This window comes from Capricornis sumatraensis, chromosome 9 (genome assembly GCF_032405125.1).
Source record: "Capricornis sumatraensis isolate serow.1 chromosome 9, serow.2, whole genome shotgun sequence".
Taxonomy (NCBI): Eukaryota; Metazoa; Chordata; class Mammalia; order Artiodactyla; family Bovidae; genus Capricornis; species Capricornis sumatraensis.
In genome coordinates, this window is record NC_091077.1 from 22,292,390 (window position 1) to 22,315,618 (window position 23,229).

The following is a 23,229-nucleotide window of genomic DNA, read 5'->3' on the forward strand; positions in this document are numbered from 1 at the left end:
GGTGGGGGAACTAAGATCCCACAAGTTGTGTGGCATGGCCCCCCAAAAAAGAAATTGAGATTTTTTTTTTCTACTCCAGAGTGATTCTGCTGTTTTGGAGTTCCTTCATGCTAGCTGTGTGAAGGATTTCGTGGTACATGTTATAGGCCAGGCCTATAAGTGGCATCCATCACTTCTGTCCACATTCTCTTGTCAGAGCTATCATGGCCCCCGTTTCATTTCAAGGGAGGCTTGGAAAATATAAAGTTTCTCTGTTTCCAGGAGCATGAAGTAGGTTGATGAACAACTAGTTAGCCTTCATATAGTAGTGGAAGTTCACTAAGGAGCTCTGTGTAACAGTGAAAATGTCTATACTTTAAGTTAAGGAATTTAGTGCTTTCCTGTGAATGGAGAAATGGGAGTCTGGGCCCACTGAAATCATTCCTTTGATAGGCACATCAGTTATCTAGGCCAATGTTTCCTCATGCTGAGTTTCTTCAGGCTATAGCATGGAGGGTGACTGCAGTCTAATGGTTGCTGATGGCTGGTATTCCTTGTTTCCATTGTAAACTCCCTCAGGGCTCCCCGTCCATGGTGACTGCAATCACTGATGACTGCAACATCCTTTGTTCACTGAAACAGCAGTCAATATTTTATTTCTCAGGCATAATCAATCTTTAAGTAAGAGGGCTCACAACTGAGGCATTCTCTGTTCTGATAAATCTGTTCTGACATTCTCCTCTTTCCTTCTACAAGTTCCATAGTAGCCTGTAATTCCCTTCACCATAGAAGTTTAGAAGTTTATTATGTTTTAATAGTTCATTTATATCTATATTGCTTTTATTAAATTGTTTTCCCCAATAAGCTGTCGGCAGAAAAAAAAATGGCACAACCTAAAGGACTTCCTCGTGATAATACAGTGGCTAAGATTCCAAACTCCCAATTCCAGGGGCCTGGGTTCGATCCCTGATCAAGGAACTAGATCCCACATGGCACATCTAAAGATCCTGCCTGTCTCTGTGAAGACTGAAGATACTGCCTACTTAAATTAAGACCCATTGCAGCCAAATAGATTAAAAAAAATTTTTTTTAATGCACAACCTAAAAATTGAGAGTTTTATTGGGCATACATTATTATGACTTCAAGCCTGGGAGACAGCATCTCAGATAGTGCTGAGAAAACTATTATGAGGAGGAGAAGGGGGAGCCAGTATATATAGGAGTTTTTGCAACTGTTAACTACCAGTTGGCACTTGCCATGTACACTTCCTGTCTACCTCTACAAGGATTAAGTCACACATGCTGCTGCAGCTGCTGACCTTCAACATCTGCTGAAGGGAGTTCAGAAAGGAGATCAGGAAAGAGGCATTCCGTGCTCTGAAAAAACTGGCAGAATGGGTCTTCAAATAGTTACATATTTTCAGGAACTGATTCTGTGAGCTCAGTTGTTGCATCTTCTTATGTCTAGAAAAGCACCACATTTCTTCAGGATGATGTCTGCTCCCAAATCACTATATGCTGACCTTCCCCCTACCTCTTTGGAGCAGTTTCTCAGAGCTCTCTGAAATGCTGTCTCCCCAGACTATAGTCCTCATTTTGCCCCAGATAAAATTTAACTCACAACTCTCACGTTGGTGCATTTTTTAAGTCAGCAGAACCGAGGTCAAGTAGTTGAAACATCAAAAGATTATTGTTAAGCAAAGAAAACCAGATATCTCAAGTTAAGGATTTTAGCAGTTTTCTGAATATTGGAAGATGCAAGAGTCTGGGCTCACTGAAATCATTCCTTGATATGAACCTCAGCTATATGGGGCCAGTATGTTATGTTTTCTCATCATGACTTTCCCCAAGCTGCACCCTCAGGGATAGCTGCAATCTGATGATTCCTAAATGGCAGGTAATCTGTTTCCATCCTGGGTGCCCTCAGGGCTCATCTTTCAGGTGGATATAATGTAATGTCTTGATGGCTACAATATCCTTTGTTTACCAATGACAAACAGATTTTATTTCTAAAGCAAAGACTTTAGAAATAATAGTTTTTCTTTTTTTTTTCAAGTTTTGCATTTTCAAACTCAAGGGTAGTGCTAAACAGTTAATTTGATCTGTACTGAGTGAACGTGATATTGTGACTTATAATAAGTACTATGTATTTGGGTTTCTCCCTGTTCGTGGCACAAAGCTCCAAAAATCAAATTTCCTGAGTGATGAGAGGCATAAAGATATCTTTGTTATGTTAATGAGGTGACTTTTGGAAAACTTTCAGGTAACTTAAAGATGAGAGCTGCTTGCCGGGGGAACAAGCCCTGTGATTTGAATGTTGAAGCTTTTCTGACCTCTAGGAATGGGGAGAGGGACTAGAGGTTAAATTGACCAACAGTAGCCAATGATTTAATCAAACCTGCCTATATAATGACACCTCCATAACAACCCAAAGGACAGGGCACAGGGAGCTTGCAGACTGGTGAACATGTGGAGATGCTGAGAGAGTGGCAAGACCAAAGAGCATGGAAGTTCTACACCCCTCGCCACATACTTTGCCTTATGCATATCTTTTATCTGTTCGTAAGTTGTAAATTGGTAATCTACTTGGTAACATGTTTCTCTGAGTTCTTTGGGCTGCTCTAACAAATTAAGCAAACCCGTGGAGAGGGTCATTGGAATCTCCAATCCACAGCCAGTAGTCAGAAGCACCAACAGTGGAGGTAACGAATAGATTCAGGGGACTAGATCTGGTAGACAGAGTGCCTGAAGAACTATAGATGGAGGTTCATAACATTGTACGGGAGGTAGTGACTAGAACTATCTCAAAGAAAAAGAAACTCAAGAAGGTAAAGTGGTTGAAGAGGCTTTACAAATAGCTGAGAAAAGAAGAGAAATGAAAGGCAAAGGAGAAAGGAAAGATATATCCAACTAAGTGCAGAGTTCTGGAGAATAGCAGGGAGAGGTAAGAAAGCCTTCTTAAGTGAACAATGCAAAGAAATAGAGGAAAACAATAGAAAGGAAGAGACTAGAATTGTAGATACCAAGGGAACATTTCATGCAAAGATAGGCACAATAAAGGACAGAAATGGTATGGACCTAAAAGAAGCAGAATATAAGAAGAGGTGATAAGAATACACAAAACTGTACAAAAAAGGTCTTAATGACCAGAATAACCATGATGGTGTGATCACTCACCTAGAGGCAGACATCTTGGAGTACGAAGTCAAGTGGGCCTTAGGCAGCGTTACTACAAACAAAGCTAGTGGAGGTGATGGGATTCCAGCTGAACTGTTTTAAATCCTAAAAGATGATGCTGTTAAAGTGCTGAACTCAGTACACCAGCAAATTTGGAAAACCCATTTGTGGTCACAGGACTGGAAAAGGTCAGTTTTCATTCCAGTCCTAAAGAAGGGCAGTGCCAAAGAATGTTCAAACTACTGTACAATTACACTCATTTCACATGCTATCAAGGTAATGATCAAAATCCTTCAAGCTAGGCTTTAGCAGTAAGTGAATTGAGAACTTCCAGATGTGCAAACTGGATTTAGAAAAGGCAGAGGAACCAAAGCTCAAATTACCAGCATCTGTTGGATCGTAGAAGAAACAAGAGGATTCCAGAAAAAACATATACTTCTGCTTCATTGACTATGCTAAAGCCTTTGACTGTGTGGATCACAACAAACTGGGCAAAATTCTTCTGGAGATGGGCATACCAGATCAGCTTACCTGTCTCCTGAGAAACCTGTATGCAGGTTAAAAAACAACAGTTAGAACCAGGCATGGAAAAATGGACTGATTCACAATTGGCAAAGGAGTATGACAAGGCTCTATATTGTCACCCTGATTATTTAACTTCTATGCAGAGTACATCACGTGAAAGGCCTGACTGGATGAACTGCAAGCTGGAGTCACTACTGCCGGGAGAAATATCAACAACCTCAGATATGCACATGATAATACTCTAATGGCAGAAAGTGAAGAGGAACTAAAGAGCCTCTTGAGAGTGAAAGAGGAGGGTGAAAAAACTGGCTTAAAACTCAGCTTTCAAAAAGCAGATCATGATATTCAGTCCCATCATTTCATGGCAAATAGATGGGGGAAAAGTGAAAACAGTGACAGATTTTATATTTTGGGACTCCAAAATCACTGCAGACAGTGACTGCAGCCATGAAATTAAAAGACACTTGGAAAGCTCCTTGGAAGAAAAGCTGTGACAAACCTAGACAGTGTATTAAAAAGCAGAGACATCACTTTGCTAACAAAGGTCTGTGTAGTCAAAGCTGTGGTTTTTCCAGTAGTCATGTACAGATGTGAAAGTTGGACCATAAAGAGGGCTGAGCGCCAAAGAATTGATGCTTTTGAGTTGTGGTGCTGGAGAAGACTCTTCAGAGTTCCTTGGACTGCAAGAGGTTCAAACCAGTCAATCCTAAAGGAAATCAACCTTGAATATTCATTGGAAGGACTGATGCTAAAACTGAAACTCCAATACTTTGGCCACCTGTTGTGAAGAGCCGACTCATTGGAAAAGACACTGATGTTGGGAAAAGATTAAGGGCAGGAGGAGAAGGGGGCAACAGAGGATGAGATTATTGGATGGCATCACCGACTCAATGGACATGAGTTTGAGCAAACTCTAGGAGATAGTGAAGGACAGGGAAGCTTGACATGCTGCTGTCCATGGGATTGCAAAGAGTCAGACGTGACTCAGCAATTTGAACAGTAGTTGGCCACTAAAGTAGAGGTAGGGGTAGGAGACCGTGTTGTGGGACTGAAGCCTTAGCCTATGGGATCTGACCCTATCTTTAGATGGATAGTGCCAGAATTGAGTTAAATAATAGAACACCCAGCAGCTGTCAGAGAACTGCTTGGTCATGTTGGAAAATTCACAAATTAGAATCAGTGTCAGAATCTTAACAAATAATTGGATTTATTGGAGGAAGAAAAGATTAACTGAAGAATTAGAGGAATTGATTATTTTTGTTCTCTGTAGCCCTTAGAGTTAGCCCTAGATCATATGAGAATATGCAGCCAGATACTCTTGGGTTCTGTTTGAAGAGAAACTCGAGATAATTGCCAAAAAGTGGAAGGAGCTCCTTGACAGGTGGTGTATTCCCTTTTTTTTCAGGGAGATATCTTGGCATAAAGACTACCAACAGGTGGGGAAAATGCAGAGTCGTTTTACTGTTACTAAATTCAGCAAACTTACAGAGGTCTGTTAAATGCTACATGCTGTACTGGACAAAAAACTTAAATATGTGTGGCCTGTTCCTAGAATATCTTAAGGTGGTTTGGGGATGGTAGTGGGAGATTAGACATGTTAACAGATAAAGTCAATAGATTGTAGAAAATAACACGATAACTGATCACAGCACTGTGAGAGCTTAGTGAAAAATATTTCAATTCTGGATTCATAATTAGCCTAGGATGACCAAAGGGCTATATCTAATTTGGCTGTAATTTGTTTTCTTTTGAAAGGGCATTTATATTATCATACCACACCTGATTTATATTAATAAGCTTGGTAAGATTTCACACTCTAGACTGTGCTGCTGTGACTCAGGTTCGTATAATCTTTCTTTTGTTGACATTATTGCCAGAACTCTTTCATTGACTGGCTAACATGGGAGTGTCCTTCATGACTGTTACATGAGATAAGCCTTGTAAATTTTTTTGAGTATTTTTGGTAAGAGCCACAGAGTTAGACATCTGGGTTCTAGTTCTGATTTGCTTATTTTTTTCTATATGATCTTGACCCAGGTTCCTTGTTTATTCTGTGTCTTGGTATTCTTACCTGAGGAATGGGGACCAAAATCCTTCTTTCTTGGATATTGTGAGGGCCCATGAGATGATGATGCTTGTGGAAGTTATCTGGAACTCTAGTCTACATTCTAACTGTATATGTATATAACAGCACATGATATATAACATTGTAATGAAAATGCATTAGGAAGCAGATGTGTGCAGCATAAAACTGAGTTGTGAGTGTGAAGCAGGACCACTGGTTGCCTGTCTGTACTAGGTCCCTTGGAACTGGTGAGTGAGGCACAGTGGGGTGGATTTTCTCCAGACCAGTTTTTATTTCTCTCTTAATTCTAATTCTGGACAGTGTTCAAATTCCATACTGGTTTATCAGCGTCGTTTGAAGTAGAAGAATTGCAGAGCTTCTCTGAATGATCTCCCTGATTATTAACTATATGCTTTCCTTTGTCCAGACTCCTCTCATAAACAAGCCCAGTTGAATCTGCCATACTTTCTGAAGTTCTTGAAGGAAAAAAGGGCAGGAAACCTTGGGAATAAAGAATCAGAGACCAAGCAGGAGACACTGAACAGTTCTCCTCAGGATACTCTTGATTATAAGCAAACCCTCGAGAGCTATGAAAGCCTCTGCCACGGAGAGGGTATCAAACTCGTAAGATGGGAAAGGGAGTCATTGGGGTTATAAGGGGTGCTTAGAATCCCATGGAGGGAGGAGCCTCGTAGGCTACAGTCCATGGGATCGCAAAGAGTCAGACACGACTGAGCAACTACACTTTCTTTCTTTCTTTAGGGGACTTTGAGACCTTTAGATCACCTGGCCATGTGAATACTGGGGACTTTTGATTTTGGAAGGCCAGATTTAATTGAGAAGATATTTTAGTTCTTGAACCTGCCCCTTGAGTGCACCACTGGGTCTTTTCCAGTCTTATAATTATATCAAACACTTATTTTAATTGATAGCTAATTAGATGTTAGGCATTAAGACTATTATGAATATTATTTTTTATTATATGCATGTGGAAGAAATTAAGCAAAAATGAATAATATATGGCCCTGTTACAGAAATATGTAGTGTATTAAAGGAAAATTTAAAATATAAATAAGTAGTTTTAGTACAGTAGTGGTATGTGCAAGATTTGGTAGCAACGTACAACAAAAGGTTATTAACTCTAGGACAAAAAGTGGTAAGGTTCACAGGTAAAGGACTCCTAAACTAGATTACCAGGTGAACAATGTAATAAAAGAAGTTTTAGGCTGAGACTATACCATGAACAAGTGTACAGTGAGAAAAATTATCCTATGTTTTGGAAATAGCAAACATTTTTTATATTAGTAGAGCATAATATTTGAGAAAAGAAGCTATAATATTCAGAATTTTAATATAGGCAGGCTCATGGAGGGCCAGGTGGATCATGGGTAGATCATTTTGTTAGTGTTTCAAAATCTAAGGTGCGTGGGAATCACCTGGGATGTTGTTAAAATGCAGATTCTTATTCAGTAATACTGAGTTAGAACCTGAGATTCTGTATTTCTAACCATCTCCCAAGTGATGCTGGTCCATGGGTCATAGCACGAGTAGGAAGGCCACAGAGAACAGACCATTAAAGGGTTCAATCATAGAAGTGAGCTGATCACCCCTGGACATTATGGGAAGTTGGATAGAAGAAAAAGACTCTTTTTTTCCAAAGCCATTTAAGGTGAATTGTCACTGTTTTTAAAGTCCAGTATAAGAGTGACTTCCCTTTAAGGGCTTGTAAATGTGAGTAAGGATATTCCTGACAGAGAAGATATTGAATGATTTGTGTTCCATTATGGTTTTTTTCCTTTCTGAGGGAAAAGGGAGGAGATGGGCCTAAGGAGTGAGGCTAGTGCCTGCAGACTGAGGAGCCTGGAACATAGACTTGTTGCTCTGTGCTTCCCAGACACCACAGAGGCAGAAGAGGCTTTTCTGTAGGTTACAATATGGCAACAGGACGCCCCAGCTGGTCATCGCCCCCTTCAAAGAGGAGGATGAATGGGACAGCCCACACATTGTCAGGTTCTACGATGTCATGTCTGACGAGGAAATCAGGAAGATCAAGGAGACTGCAAAACCCAAAGTAAGTTCTCATTTGGTGCTGAGCACATTTCCCTCTGTTCCCTCCTTGGACTTACCGTGCTGTCATTATTTGGGGGACATTTAAGAGAAAAGCTGATAGCAGATTGTCCCTTTTTTTTTTTAAAGATTTAATTTTTTTAGAGTAGGTTTAAGTTTACAATAAAATTGAGAGGGAGGTGCAATGATTCCCTATATACCCCTTGCCCTGACACATACATAGCCTCCCTCATTATCAACATCACTCACCAGAATTGCACATTTTCATTCAGGATTAATCTATATTGATTGACATATCATAATCCCCCCAAATTCCTTAGTTTACCTATGGGTAAAGGGTTCAGTCTTGACGTTGTAATTTATAGGTTTGGACAAATGTCTTATGACCTATATCCATTATTATAATCTAATACAGAGAATTTCACTGTCCAGAAAATCCTCTGTGTTCTGACTGTGCATCTTTGCCCCCACTCTTCACAGCAGCCACTGATATTTTGTTTCCATAGCTTTGCTTTTTCTCAGGTATTATATAGTTGGAATATACAGTATGTAGCCATCTCAGATCGGTTTCTTTTATTTACTAATATCCATTTGAGGTTCCTTCTTGTTTTTCATGGTTTCATAGCTTATTTCATGAATAATATTTTGTTGTCTGAATGTGTTACAGTTTATTCATCTGTTCACCTACTAAAGGACATCTTGGTTTCTTCCACATTTTGGCAGTTATGAATAAAGATACTGTAAACATCCATGTACAGATTTTTGTGTGGACATTACCTTTTCAACTACTTTGGGTAAATACCAAAGAATGTGATTGCTGGTTTGTGTAAAGAGTAAGTTTAGTTTTATAAGAAATAGCCACACTGTCTTTCCAAGTATCTGTATTATTTTGCATTTGTTTTAACAGTGGATCAGAGTCCTATTGTTCCATATTCTTGTCAGCATTTGATATTGTCAGTGTCTTGGATTTTGGTCATTCTAATAGATATGTGATGGTATTAATATCTCATTGTTTTAATTCACAGTTCCCTGATAACATGATATGAGACATATTTTCTTATGCTTACTTGCCATCTGTATATCTCTTTGCTGAGGGGTCTGTTAAGGGCTTTGGTCCATTTTTTAATTGAGTTTTTGTTTCTTATAGTTGTATTTATGAATTAATTATATATATTTTAGATAACAGTCCCTTTTAAATGTCTCTTTTGCAAATATTTTTTCCCAGTATGCGACTCGTTTTCTCATTCTCTTTGTGTTGTCTGTCTTGGAGGAGAGTTTTTAATTTTAATGAAGTCCACCTTATCAATCATTTCTTTCATGAATCATGTCTTTGGTGTTCTATTTTAAAGGACATTACCATACCCAGGGTCACCAGGATTTTCTCCCATGTTGTCTTCCAGTTTTATAGTTTTGTGTTTTACATTTAGGTCTGTGATCCATTTTGAGTTATACTGAGTGAAGAATGTAAGGTCTAGATTTATATTTTTTGCATATGTATGTCCATTTGTTCCATCACCATTTTTTGAGAGACTCTTTTTGCTCCATTGTATTGCTTTTGCTCCTTTGTCAAATATGAGTCGATTATTTTTATGGAGGTCTGTTTCTAGGCTCACTGTTCTGTTCTGTTGATTGATTGTTCTTTCACTAATACTACATTGTCTTGATTACTGTAGCTTTGTAGTAGCTTTGGAGTCAAGTAGTATCATTTCTCCAACTTTGTTCTTCTCCTTTAATATTGTATTGTCTATGCTGGATCTTTTGTCTTTCCATATAAACTTTAGGATCATTTTGTAGATATCCACAAAATAACTTGTTAGAATTTTGATTAGGATTGTATTGAATCTATGGATTAATTTAGGGTGAACTGACATCTTGACAGTATTAAGTCTTCTTATCCATTAACATGGAATCGCTGTTTATTTTGTTCTGCTTTGATATCTCGCTTCAGAGTTTTGGTAGTTTTCCTCTTGTATATATTTTGTTAGTTTTTAATGACTGTTTCAGCAAAATTCTTTATAATCTGGTCCTCCAAGACCTTTTTGAAGAGAAGTGTATCAGTATATATTATCTTTTAATTTAGTGTCTCCACGAGATCCTTTTTTAAACCTGTTTAAATTTTTTACTTATCTATAAAGTTTTATTTAAATTATATGTGACTTTTAAAAGTTGGTTACATAAATGAAATATGCAGTAGATTGCAAGTATTTAACTGATGAAAGCCATAATACTTGTGACCAAACAGAGGGATTCTTTTCTGCTCTTTCCATGAAACCCTGTGTCAGCTTTAGAGGTCCTCAGGAATAAAATTTATCACCTATTCATCCTTAGTTATTCATATCTCTGGCATGTTTTTTGTTTTCATTTTTTGCTGTCATCTGGGAAAGAATTGTTTCTTCATAGTCTAGATAATAGATGATAAACTCAGTGAAGGCAGTTTTTCTTTCAAAAACAGTTTCATTAGTTTATCATAGTTATTGGTTGTCCTTTGGTAGTTAGAAAGGATATTCATGTTCTTTCTTTTTGTATTCTTATAGGGTTATAATCTTTATATAAGCAGGAGGTCTTGTCAATTTTATTTGGATATTTTCTCTTTTCTACATATTGGATAGTATCTGTTGATATACCTCCAACCTTAGTGGTTCTGCCTTTGTCATCTCCATTTCCATGTTAAGTGCATCTAGTGAAGTTTTAATTTCAGATATCGTATTTTACAGTTCTAAAATTTGCTCTCTCTTTTTTGGCTATGCCACAGGGCATGCAGAATCTTAGTTCCTTAGCCAGGGATCAACCCTGGGCCCTTAGCAGTAAGAGCACAGAGTCCTAACCATGAACCACCAGGGAATTCTCAGTTCTAAAAATTTCAACTAGATTCTCTTTTGTTAAACTTTTTTATCTTTCCTTCAAATTTACTACTGTTCTTATTTCTACATTTATTTATTTTTGGCTGTGCTAGGTCTTGGTTGCTGTGCGTGGACTCCTCTAGCTGTGGTGAGTGGGGGCTGCTCTTCATTGTGGTGCACAGGCTTCTCGTTGCGGCGGCTTCTCTTGCTGTAGAGCACAGGCTCCAGGTGTGCGGGCTGCAGTAGTTGTGCTGCACTGGCTCAGTTGCCCTGTAGCATGTGGCATCTTCCCGAACCAGGGATCAAGCTGCTGTCCCCTGTATTGGCAGGCGGATTCTTAACCACTGGGACCACCAGGGAAGTCCTAAAATTTTCAATAGTTTCTTTACCCTTACTGACTGAGATTTCTCTTCTTCTCATTAATTGCAAGTATTATTTTTCTTTCCATCCTTGAGTATAATAACAGCTTAAAAATCTTTATCTGCTAATTCCAACATCTATTCCATCTTTGAGTTGGTTTTGTTTCTGACTTTTCTCTAGAAAATAGGTCACATGTTCTTGGTTCTTAATATATCAAGTAATTTTTTTATTATATCCTGTCTTCTGCAGATATAATGATGTTGGAACTCTAGATTCTATTATAGTCCTTTAAGAATGTTGTTGTTGTTTTATTGAGATATAATTGACATATAACATTGTATTAGTTTTTTTTTAATTATTATTATTTTTTACTTTACAATATTGTATTGGTTTTGCCACACATCAACATGAATCCGCCACGGGTGTACACGTGTTCCCAATCCCGAACCCCCCACCCACCTGCCCCCAACACCATCCCTCCGGGTCATCTCAGTACACCAGCCCCAAACATCCTGCACCCTGCATCGAACCTAGACTGGTGATTCGTTTCTTATATGGTATTATACGTTTCAGTGCCATTCTTCCAAATCATCCCACCCTCTCCTTCTCCCACAGAGTCCAAAAGACTGTTCTATACATCTGTGTCTCTTTTGCTGTCTCGCATACAGGGTCATCATTACCATCTTTCTAAATTCCATATATATGTGTTAGTATACTGTATTGGTGTTTTTCTTTCTGGCTTACTTCACTCTGTATAATTGGCTCCAGTTTCATCCACCTCATTAGAACTGATTCAGATGTATTCTTTTCAATGGCTGAGTAATACTCCATTGTGTGTATGTACCACAGCTTTCTTATCCATTCATCTGCTGATGGACATCTAGGTTGCTTCCATGTCCTGGCTATTATAAACAGTGCTACAATGAACATTGGGGTACACGTGTCTCTTTCAGTTCTGGTTTCCTCGGTGTGTATGCCCAGCAGTGGGATTGCTGGGTCATAAGGCAGTTCTATTTCTATTTTTTTAAGGAATCTCCACACTGTTCTCCAAAGTGGCTGTACTAGTTTGCATTCCCACCAACAATGTAAGAGGTTTTAAGCTGTATAACAATGATTTAATATATGTGTGTATTACTAAATGATTACCTCAATAAACTTTAGTTAACATTATCATCTTAGTTACAATTTTTTTTTGTGATGAGAACTTTAAAGATTTATTCTCTTAGCAGCTTTTAAATATACAATACACTGTTGTTACTTACATCCTCAGGATTTATTTATCTTATAACTGGAAGTTTGTGCCTTTTGAGCACCTTCGCTTACCCCTAATCTTCACTTGTGGCAATCCTCAATCTGTATTTTGTTCAAGTTCAGTTGTTGTTGCTGTTTTTGTTTTGTTTATAGAGTCCACATATAAGTGAGATCAGCTAATACAGCATTTGTCTTTATTTCATTTAGCATAACAACCTTAAGATCTATCCATATTTTTGAAAGGCAATACTTCCTTCTTTTTTTATGGCTGGATAATATTCCATTGTATATGAAAACCACATTTTCTTTTTTCTCCTTCTTAAATTAAATTTATGTATTTTAGATGAAGCAAAGATGAATATTTTTAATGATAAAAGGTACTATTCACAAAGAAGATAGACATTGTAAATCATTAGATACCTAACAACAAAGATAGATACATAAAGCAAAAATCATAAAAAATGTAAGGGAAAAGAAAAAATATATAATCATAGTAAGACATTAACATTTCTCTAAGAATATTTTGGGCTCCAAAATCAGTATAAATGGTGACTGCAGCCATGAAATTAAAAAATGCTTGCTCCTTGGAAGAAAAGCTATGACCAACCTAGACAGCATATTAAAAAGCAGAGACATTACTTTGCCAACAAAGTCCATCTAGACAAAGCTACGGTTTTTTCCAGTAGTCATGTATAGATGTGAGAGTTGGACTATAAAGAAAGCTGAGTGCCGAAGAGTTGATGCTTTTGAACTGTGGTGTTGGAGAAGGCTCTTGAGAGTCCCTTGAACTTCAAGCAGATCCAACCAGTCCATCCTAAAGGAAATCCGTCCTGCGTATTCATTGGAAGGACTGATGCTGAAGCTGAAACTCCAATACTTTGGCTACCTGATGTGAAGAACTGACTCATCTGAAAAGACCCTGAAGCTGGGAAAGATTGAAGGCGGGAGAAGAAGGGGACAATAGAGGATGAGGTGGTTGGATGGCATCATCGACTCAATGGACATGAGTTTGGGTAGACTCTGGGAGTTGGTGATGGACAGGGAAGACTTCTGTGCAGCAGTACATGGGTTGCAAAGAGTCGGACATGACTGAGGAACTGAACTGAACTGAAGAATGTTTTATCAAGTGCAGAAAATAGGAGCATCTTGAATGATGTCATTAGTAATTTAAATACAGTAATTTCTGTTTATATTAATTTTATTAATCTTATTTCCTACACAAATATTAAAAAAAAATTTGTTATTAAATATTTCTTTATTTTATTTTATTTTTATTTTTACTTTATTTTACTTTACAATACTGTATTGGTTTTGCCATACATTGACGTGAATCTACCACGGGTGTACATGTGTTCCCAAACATGAACCCCCCTCCCACCTCCCTCCCCATAACATCCCTCTGGGTCATCCCCATGCACCAGCCCCAAGCATGCTGTATCCTGCATCGGACATAGACTGGCGATTCGATTCTTACATGATAGTATACATGTTTCAATGCCATTCTCCCAAATCATCCCACCCTCTCCCTCTCCCTCTGAGTCCAAAAGTCCGCTATACACATCTGTGTCATTTTTGCTGTCTTGTATACAGGGTCATCCTTGTTGTTATTAGATGTCCATAGGACATTTAGAAAAACTAGCAAAAAGATAAACATTACTAAATTTCAAAATGTAGAATTCTTTTTTGTGTGATTCAGTTATACATACACACATATATTATTTTTGAAGTTATTTTCCATTATAGGTATTGTAAGATATTGACTATAGTTTCCTGTGCTATACAGTAAACCCTTGTTGCACATCTGTTTTTTTAAATTAGAAATCTAGCAATACCCATTTTCTTTATCTGTTCCTCTGTTGATGGGCATTTACATTGTTTTCTTGTCTTGGCTATTGTAAATAATGCTGCAGTGAACATGGGGCTGCAGATGCATTTTCAAGATTGTGATTTCTTTTCTGCTGGATAAATATGCAGAGTATCATTATAGGATCATATTGTAGTTCTATGTTTAAATTTTGGGGGGATCTCCGTACTATTTTCCACAGTGGCTGCACCAATTTACATTCTTACCAACAGTGTACAGGTTTCTACATACTCAGCAATATTTACTTCTTGTCTTTTAGCCATTGTAGCAGATGTGAGGTGGTATTTCATTGTGGTTTTGGTTTACGTTTTCATAGTGACTAATGATGTTGAGCACCTTTTCATGACCTCCCTAATGGCTCAGTTAGTATAGAATCCACCTGCAGTGCAGGAGACCCAGGTTCAATCTCTGGGTCAGGAAGATACCCTAGAGAAGGAGATGGCATTCCACTCTTAGTATTCTTACCTGGAGAATTCCATGGACAAAGGAGTCTGTTGGGCTATAGTCCATGGGGTTACAAGAGTTGGACATTACTTAGTGGCTAAACCATTACCATCACCTTTTCATATGTTTAAATCATGTTTGGAAAAATGTCTGTTTATTTTTATATCATTTTTGTCTATTCATTTTTATATCATCTTTGGGAAAATGTCTGTTCAGATCCCTTTCTCATTTAAAAAAAATTTTTATTTTTACTTTATTTTGCTCTACAATTCTGTATTGATTTTGCCATACATTGACATGAATCAGCCACGGGTGTACATGAGTTCCCAATCCTGAACCCCCCTCCCACGTCCCACCCAATATCATCTCTCTGGATCATCCCCGTGCTGGATTGTTTGTATCTGTTAAATTGTAGTAGTTCTTTATATGATTTGGATATTATCCCCTTATCAGAAACATGATTTCCAAATATTTTCACCCATTCCATAGGTTGCCTTTTCATTTTGTGATGGTTTCTTTGGCTGTATAGAAACTTTTTCGTTTGATATAGTCCCAATCACTAATTTTTTCTTTTCTTGCTTTCATTTTTGGTGTCAAATACAAAAAAATCATTGCCAAGATCAGTGTCAGAGAGCTTACCCTTTGTTTTCTTCTATGAGTTTTATGGTTTTGGATCTTACATTCAGGTCTAATCCACTTTGAGTTGATTTTTGTATGGCTTGAGATAATGGTCCAGTTTCATTCTTTTGCGTGTGGCTGTCCAGTTTTTCTGGTACCATTTATTGAAGAGGTTATCCTTTTTCCATTGTATATTCTTGGTTCCTTTGTTGTAAATTAATTGACCACATCTGCATAGGTTTATTTCTGGGCTCTCTCTTCTGTTCCATTGATCTTTGGGTCTGTTTTTAGGCCAATACCAAACTGTTTTGTGACTATATGTTTATGATATAGTTTGAAATCAGGAAGCATGATGCCTTCAGCTTTGTTCTTTTTTCTCAAGATTGTTTTGCCTATTCGGAGTCTTCTGTGGTTCCATGCAAATTTTAGGATTTTTGGTTCTATTTATGTGAAAAGTACCTTTGATACTTTGATAGAAATTGCATTGAATCTGTAGATTGCTTTTGGTAATATGAACAATTTTAACAGTATTACTTCTTCCAGTTCGTGAGCCTGGAATATCTTTCCATTTATTTGTGTTGTCTTCAGTTTCTTTCATTGTGTAGTTTATAGCATATACTTCTTCCATTTCCTTGGTTAAATTTATTCTTATGTATTTTGTTCTTTTTGATGCAGTTGGAAATGGGATTGTTTTCCTAATTTCTATTTCTGATAGTTTGTAATTAGTAAACAGAAATGCAATTTATTGTTGTATATTGATTTTTTTACCCTGCAACTACTGCACTTGCTTATTAGTTCACAGTTTTGGGTGGGGTTTTTAGAGCTTTCTATATAAAATCATGGCATCTACTGCCAAAGCAATCTTAAGGAAAAAGAACAAAGTGGAGGCAAAGCAAAAAGACAGTGTACAGGTCAGGAGAAAAAATATTTACAAATGATGTGACTGGCAAGGGATTAATTTCTAAGATATGCAAACAGCTCAGAAAGCTCAAAAAATGGCAGCAAAAAACAGACAAACCAAGGGCAGAAGACCTCAGTTCAGTTCAGTTCAGTTCAGTCGCTCAGTCATGTCCGACTCTTTGCGACCCCATGAATCGCAGCACTCCAGGCCTCCCTGTCCATCACCATCTCCCGGAGTTCACTCAGACTCACGTCCATCGAGTCTGTGATACCATCCAGCCATCTCATCCTCGGTCATCCCCTTTTCCTCCTGCCCCCAATCCCACCCAGCATCAGAGTCTTTTCCAATGAGTCAACTCTTTGCATGAGTTGGCCAGACCTGAACAGACATTTTTCCAAAGAAGGCATACAGATGGCCAACAGGCACATTAAAAGATGTTCAACATCACTAATTATTAGAGAAATGCAAATCAAGACTACAGTGAGGTATCACTTCACACCCATCAAAATGACCATCATCAAAAACTCTATAAATAGATTGGAGGATGTGGAGAAAGGGAACCCTCCTACTCTGTGGGGATGTAATTGCTACAGCCACTATGGAGAACAATATGGAGGTTCCTTAAAAAGCCAAAAATAGATGATGATCTATTAATTCCACTTCTTCAGATATATATGGAAAAGATGAAATTCTAATTCAAAAAGGTACATGCACCCCAGTGTTCATATCAGCACTATTTACAATACCCAAGAAATAAAGCAGCCTAAATGTTCATTGGCAGATAATGGATAAAGAAGATGTAGTTTGTGTGTGTACACACACACACGCACACACAGTGGAATCCTACTCAGCGTAAAAATGAATAAAATAATGCTATTTGCAACAACATGAATGGGTCTAGAGATTATCATACTACATGAAGTTAGACAGAGACAGTATTATATAATCTGTCTTATATGTAGAATTTAAAGTATGATACAAATGAGCTTATTTATAAAACAAACAGGAAACAAATTTATGGTTACTAAAGGGGACTGGGGGAGGAGTAAATTAGGAGTTTGGAATTAGCAGATAGAAATTACTGTATATGAAATAGATAAACAGAAAGGTTCTGCATAGCACAGGGACCTATATTCAGTATCTTATATTAAACTATAGTGGAAAAGAATATGAAAAAGACAAAATATATGTATACATATATAACTGAATATATATATAACTGATTCACTTTACTATACAACAGAAACCAACACAGCATTTTAAATTAGCTATATGAAAGTTGCTCAGTCGTGTTTGACTCTTTGCAACCTTGTGGATTATACAGTCTATGGAATTCTCCAGGCCAGAATACTGGAGTAGGTAGCCTTTTCCTTCTCCAGCGGATCTTTCCAACCCAGGTATTGAATCCAAGTCTCCCACAGTGCAGGCAGATTCTTTACCAGCTGAGCTGAAAGGGAAGCCCCAAAGTGAAAGTCGCTCAGTTGTGTCCGACTCTTTGTGACCCCATGGACCATGTGGTCTGTGGAATTCTCCAGGCCAGAAACTGGAGTGGGTAGCCTTTCCCTTCTCCAGGGATCCTCCCAACCTAGGGATTGAACCCAGGTCTCGCACATTGCAGGCGGATTCTTTTCCAGATGAGCCACAAAGAAAGCCCCCAAATTAACTATACTTCAGTGAAAAAAAAAGATCATGGTATCTGCAAATAGAGATAGTTTTACTTCTTCCTTTCCAACTTCCTTTCTTTTCTTCTTCTTGCCTAATTGCTCTGTCTAGAACTTCTAGTGCTATATTGAATAAAAATGATGAGTGTGGGCATCCTTGTCTTGTTCCTGATTAGAGAAGATCTTTGACATTTTCACTGTTGAGTATGCTGTTAGTTGTGGACTTGGCATATATGGCCTTTTTTATGTTGGAGCACATTTCCTCTGTATTTGCTGAGATTTTTTTGATCATGAATGGATGGTGAATTTTGTCAGATGGTTTTTTTTTCATCTATTGAAATGATCATATGACTTTTCCATTCATTTTGTTAATGTGATTCACATTGATTAATTTCCAAGTATTTATCCATCCTTGCATTCCAGGGTTAAGTCCCACTTGATCATGGTGTGTGATCTTTCTAATGTATTGTATAATTTGTTTTGCTAATAAATTGATGGGGATACCAGACCACCTGACCTGCCTCTTGAGAAATCTGTATGCAGGTCAGGAAGCAGCAGTTAGAACAGGACATGGAACAACAGACTGGTTCCAAATAGGAAAAGGAGTACATCAAGGCTGTATATTGTCACCCTGCTTATTTGACTTATATGCAGAGTACATCATGAGAAACGCTGGACTGGAAGAAACACAAGCTGGAATCAAGATTGCCGGGAGAAATATCAATAACCTCAGATATGCAGATGACACCACCCTTATGGCAGAAAGTGAAGAGGAACTAAAAAGCTTCTCGATGAAAGTGAAAGTGGAGAGTGAAAAAGTTGGCCTAAAGCTCAACATTCAGAAAACGAAGATCATGGCATCCGGTCCCATCACTTCATGGGAAATAGATGGGGAAACAGTGGAAACAGTGTCAGACTTTATTTTTTGGGCTCCAAAATCACTGCAGATGGTGATTACAGCCATGAAATTAAAAGATGCTTACTCCTTGGAAGAAAAGTTATGACCAACGTAGATAGCATATTGAAAAGCAGAGACATTACTTTGCCAACTAAGTTCCGTCTAGTCAAGGCTATGGTTTTTCCTGTGGTCATGTATGGACGTGAGAGTTGGACTGTGAAGAAGGCTTAGTGCCGTAGAATTGATGCTTTTGAACTGTGGTGTTGGAGAAGACTCTTGAGAGTCCCTTGGACTGCAAGGAGATCCAACCAATCCATTCTAAAGGAGATCAGCCCTGGATTTCTTTGGAAGGAATGATGCTAAAGCTGAAACTCCAGTACTTTGGCCACCTCATGCGAAGAGTTGACTCATTGGAAAAGACTCTGATGCTGGGAGGGATTGGGGGCAGGAGGAGAAGGGGATGACAGAGGATGAGATGGCTGGATGGCATCATGGACTTGATGGGCGTGAGTCTGAGTGAACTCCGGGAGTTGGTGATGGACAGGGAGACCTGGCGTGCTGCGATTCATGGGGCTGCAAAGAGTTGGACAAGACTGAGTGACTGAACTGAACTGAACTGAATAGATTGTTGAGGATTTTTACATCTTTGTTCAACAAGGATATTGGTGTATATTTTTCTTTTCTTACAGTTTTTTGGTATCAATGTAATGCTGCCAGAGTAAAATAAGTTTGGAAGTATTCCCTCTGAAAATTCTGAGAGAGTTTAAGAAGAATTGTTATTAGTATTTCTTTAGTATTTAGTCAAATTTACCAGTGAAGCCCTGTGGTCCTGAACTTTTTGTTGGTAATTTTCAAATAATTGATTCAGTCTTCTTACTAGTAATTGATCTTTTCAGATTTTCCATTTCTTCATGATACATTCTTGGTAGGTTGTATGTTTCTAGGGACTTATCATTTCTTCAAGGTTGTCCCAGTTTGTTCTTGTTCAACATAATTTCTCAAGGACCTTTGTATTTCTGTAGTATCAGTTGTAACACCTCCTCTTTCTTTTCTAATTTTATTTGAGTCTTCTCTTTTTCTTGGTGAATCTATCTACAGGTTTGTCTGTTTTGTCTACATTTTTAAAAAAAAAAAGCTCTTAGTTTTATTGACCCTTTCTATTGTCTTTTTAGTCTGTGTTTCATTTGTTTTCACTCTGTGCTTTGTTATTTTTTCCCTTCTACTGTCTTTGGGCTTCATTTGTTCTTCTCTTTCTAGTTCCTTGAGGTGTATGATGAGGTTATTTTGAGTTCTCTCTTGTTTCTTAATTCAGGCATTTATTGCTGTGAGTTTTCTTCTTAGAACTGCTTTTGCTGCATCCCTTAAGTTTTGTTTGTTATACTTTCATTTTATTTCTCTCAGTATCTTCTTGATTGACTTCTTCTTTGACCCACTGGTTATTCAACAGTGTGTTGCTTAGTCTGCCCATATATGTGAATTTTCCAGCTTTCTTCTTGCTATTAGTTTTTAGTTTCATAATGTTGTGATTGGAAAAGATGCTTGATATGATTTTAGTCCTCTTAACTTTATAAAGAGTTGTTTTGTGGCATAGTGAAGTGAAATCTCTCAGTCGTGTCCGACTCTTTGCGATCCCATGGACTGTATCTACCAGGCTTCTCTGTCCATGGGATTTTCCAGGCAAGAGTACTGGAGTGGTTTGCCCTTTCCTTCTCCGGGGGATCTTCCTGACCCAGGGATCAAACCCACGTCTCCTGCATTGCACGCAGATGCTTTACCCTCTGAGCCACATATCACATATCATGTATACTGGAGAGTGTCCCATTTATGCTTGAGGAGAATGTATATCCTGCTGCTTTTAAATGAAATGGCCTAAAAATGTTCTGTTAAATCCCTCTGGTGTAATGTGTAAGTTCAGTGTTTCCGTACTGATTCTGTCTGTGTGTTCTACCCATGATGAAAGCAGAGTATTGAAGTCTCCTACTACTATTTTTGAATGATTTGCTTTGGAAACAAACTGATATCATTCTGTCGTTTTTGAGATTGCACCCAAGTATTGCATTTCAGACTCTTTTTGTCTATGAGGGCTACTTCATTTCTCCTAAAGGATTCTTGCCCATAGTAGTAGATATTAGTAGTTGTCTGAATTAAACTCACCCATTTCTGTTCATTTTAGTTCACTGATTCCTAAAATGTTGATGTTCACTCTTCCTATCTCCTACTCAACCAGGCCCAGTTTACCTTGATTCAAGTTCCTATGCATTATTGTTCTCTACAGCATCACACTTTCATTCTAATCCCCCAAAAGGGTAATGCCAAAGAATGTTCAAACTACTGGATACTTGTGCTTATTTCACATGCTGGTTATGCTCAAAAGCCTATGTGAACTGAGAGAGCTTCTAGATGTGCAAGCTGGGTTGAGAAAAGACAGAGGAACCAGAAATCAAATTGCCAACATTTTTTGTATCATAGAGAAAGCTAGGGAATTCCAGAAAAACATCTGCTTCATTGACTGTGCTAAAGCCTTTGACTGTATGGATCATTAGAAACTATGAAAGTCACTCAGTTGTGTCTGACTCTTTGCAACCCTGTGGACTATGCAGTCTATGGAATTCTCCAGGCCAGAATACTGAAGTGGGTAGGCTTTTCCTTCTCCAGGGGATCTTCCCTACCCAGGGATTGAACTCAGGTCTCCCACACTGCAGGCAGATTCTTTACCAGCTGAGCCACAACAGAAGCCCAAGAATACTGGAGTGGGTAGCCTATCCCTTCTCCAGTGGATCTTCCCAACCCAGGAATTGAACCAGGGTCTCCTGCATTGCAGGCGGATTCTTTACCAACTGAGCTATCAAGGAAGCCCAAGAAACTATGGATACAGTCCTTCCAGTGATCCAGAAACTATGGATCACTACAGAAATTCTTAAAGAAATGGGAGTAACAGACCACCTTACCTGTTGCCTGAGAAACCTGTATGCAGATCAGTAAGCATCAGTTAGAATCAGACATGGAACAATGTATTGGTTCACAGTTAGGAAACGAGTATGACAAGACTGTGTATTGTCACTCTGACTATTTAACTTCTGTGCAGAGTATATCACGTGAAATGCCAGGCTGAATGACTCACAGGCTAAAATCAAAACTTCTGGGAGAAATGTCAACAACCTCAGATATTCAGATAATATCACTGTAATGGCAGAAAGTAAAGAGGAACTAAAGAGCCTCTTGATGAGGGTGAAAGAAGAGAGTGAAAAAGCTGGCTTAAAACTCAGCATTAAAAAAACTAAGATCATGGTATCCAGTCGCATCACCTCATAGCAAATAGAAAGGGGAAAAGTTGAAGCGGTGGCAGATTTTCTTTTCTTGGGCTCCAAAATCACTGCAGATGGTGACTGCAACCATGAAATTAAAAACTTGCTCCTTGGAAGAAAAGCTATGACCAACATAAACAGTGTATTAAAAAGAGACGTCACTTTACTGACAAAGGTGCATGTAGTCAAAGCTATGGTTTTTCCAGTGATCATGTACAGATGTGAGAGTTGGACCATAAAAAGGGCTGAGGACCAAAGAACTGATGCTTTTAAATCTAGAGAAGACTCTTGAGAGTCCCTTGGACTGCAAGGAGATCAAACCAGTCAATCCTAAAGAAAATCAACCCTGAATATTTGTTGGAAGGACTGATGTGAAAGCTGAAGCTCCAATACTTTGGCCACTTAATGCAAAGAGCCAACTCATTGGAAAAGACCATAATGCTGGGAAAGATTGAGGGCAAGAGGATAAGGGGGCAACAGAGGATGGGATTGTTGCATGGCATTGCCAACTCAATGGACATGAATTTGAGCAAACTCCAGGAGATAGTGAAGGACAGGGGAGCCTGGAGTGCTGCAGCCCACAGGGTTGCCAAGAGTTGGACCCAACTTAGTGATTGAACAACAACAATTACTGTTATTATTGTATTGTTATCAATGGTTCCCTTTAAAATGGTTCCCTTTAAATCTTTTTATGTTTTGGTGCTACTGTGTTGGGTGCATGGTGTGATAGTCACTGAGTCGTATCTGACTCTTTGTGACTCCATGAACTATAGCCTGCTAGGTAGGCTCCTTTGTCTATGGGATTCTCCAGTCAAGAATACTGCAGTGGGTTGCCATTTCCTTCTCCAGGGGATCTTCCCTACCCAGGGAACAAGCCTGGGTCTACTACATTGCAGGCAGATTCTTTACTATTTTAGCCACCAGGGAAGCCCTGGTGTTGGGTCCATAAGTATTTTCAAATGATATGTCCTCTTACTAGGCTGACCACTGTATCATTGTATAATACAATGACCTTTTTGTCTCTTATTATAGTCTTTGTCTTAAAGTCTGTTTTATCTAGAATAAGTATACCTCTCTCAGCTTTCTTTTGGTTTCCATTGTATAGACTGTATTTTTATATCCCTTCACTTTTAGTCAGTGTATTTCCATAAAGTTGAAGTGAGTCTGTTGTAGGCAGCATATTTCTGGGTCTTGTTTTTTTATCCATTCATCTATCACATGTCTTTTCATTGGAGAATTTAGTCCATTTACATATAAAGTAATTATCAATAGGT

The 23,229-nt window shown here is 38.3% G+C and overlaps 1 protein-coding gene across 1 annotated transcript in view; it reads left to right on the forward strand.

The window, feature by feature from the left end:
- The window catches only part of LOC138086215 (prolyl 4-hydroxylase subunit alpha-2-like), an 88,890-nt gene that overhangs the window by 33,021 nt on the left and 32,640 nt on the right, over positions 1–23,229 (forward strand). The window contains exons 5-6 of the mRNA XM_068981023.1: positions 6,174–6,370; positions 7,641–7,817. Of these exons, the coding sequence (XP_068837124.1) occupies positions 6,174–6,370; positions 7,641–7,817 (374 nt within the window). The remainder of the gene's footprint in view (positions 1–6,173; positions 6,371–7,640; positions 7,818–23,229) is intronic.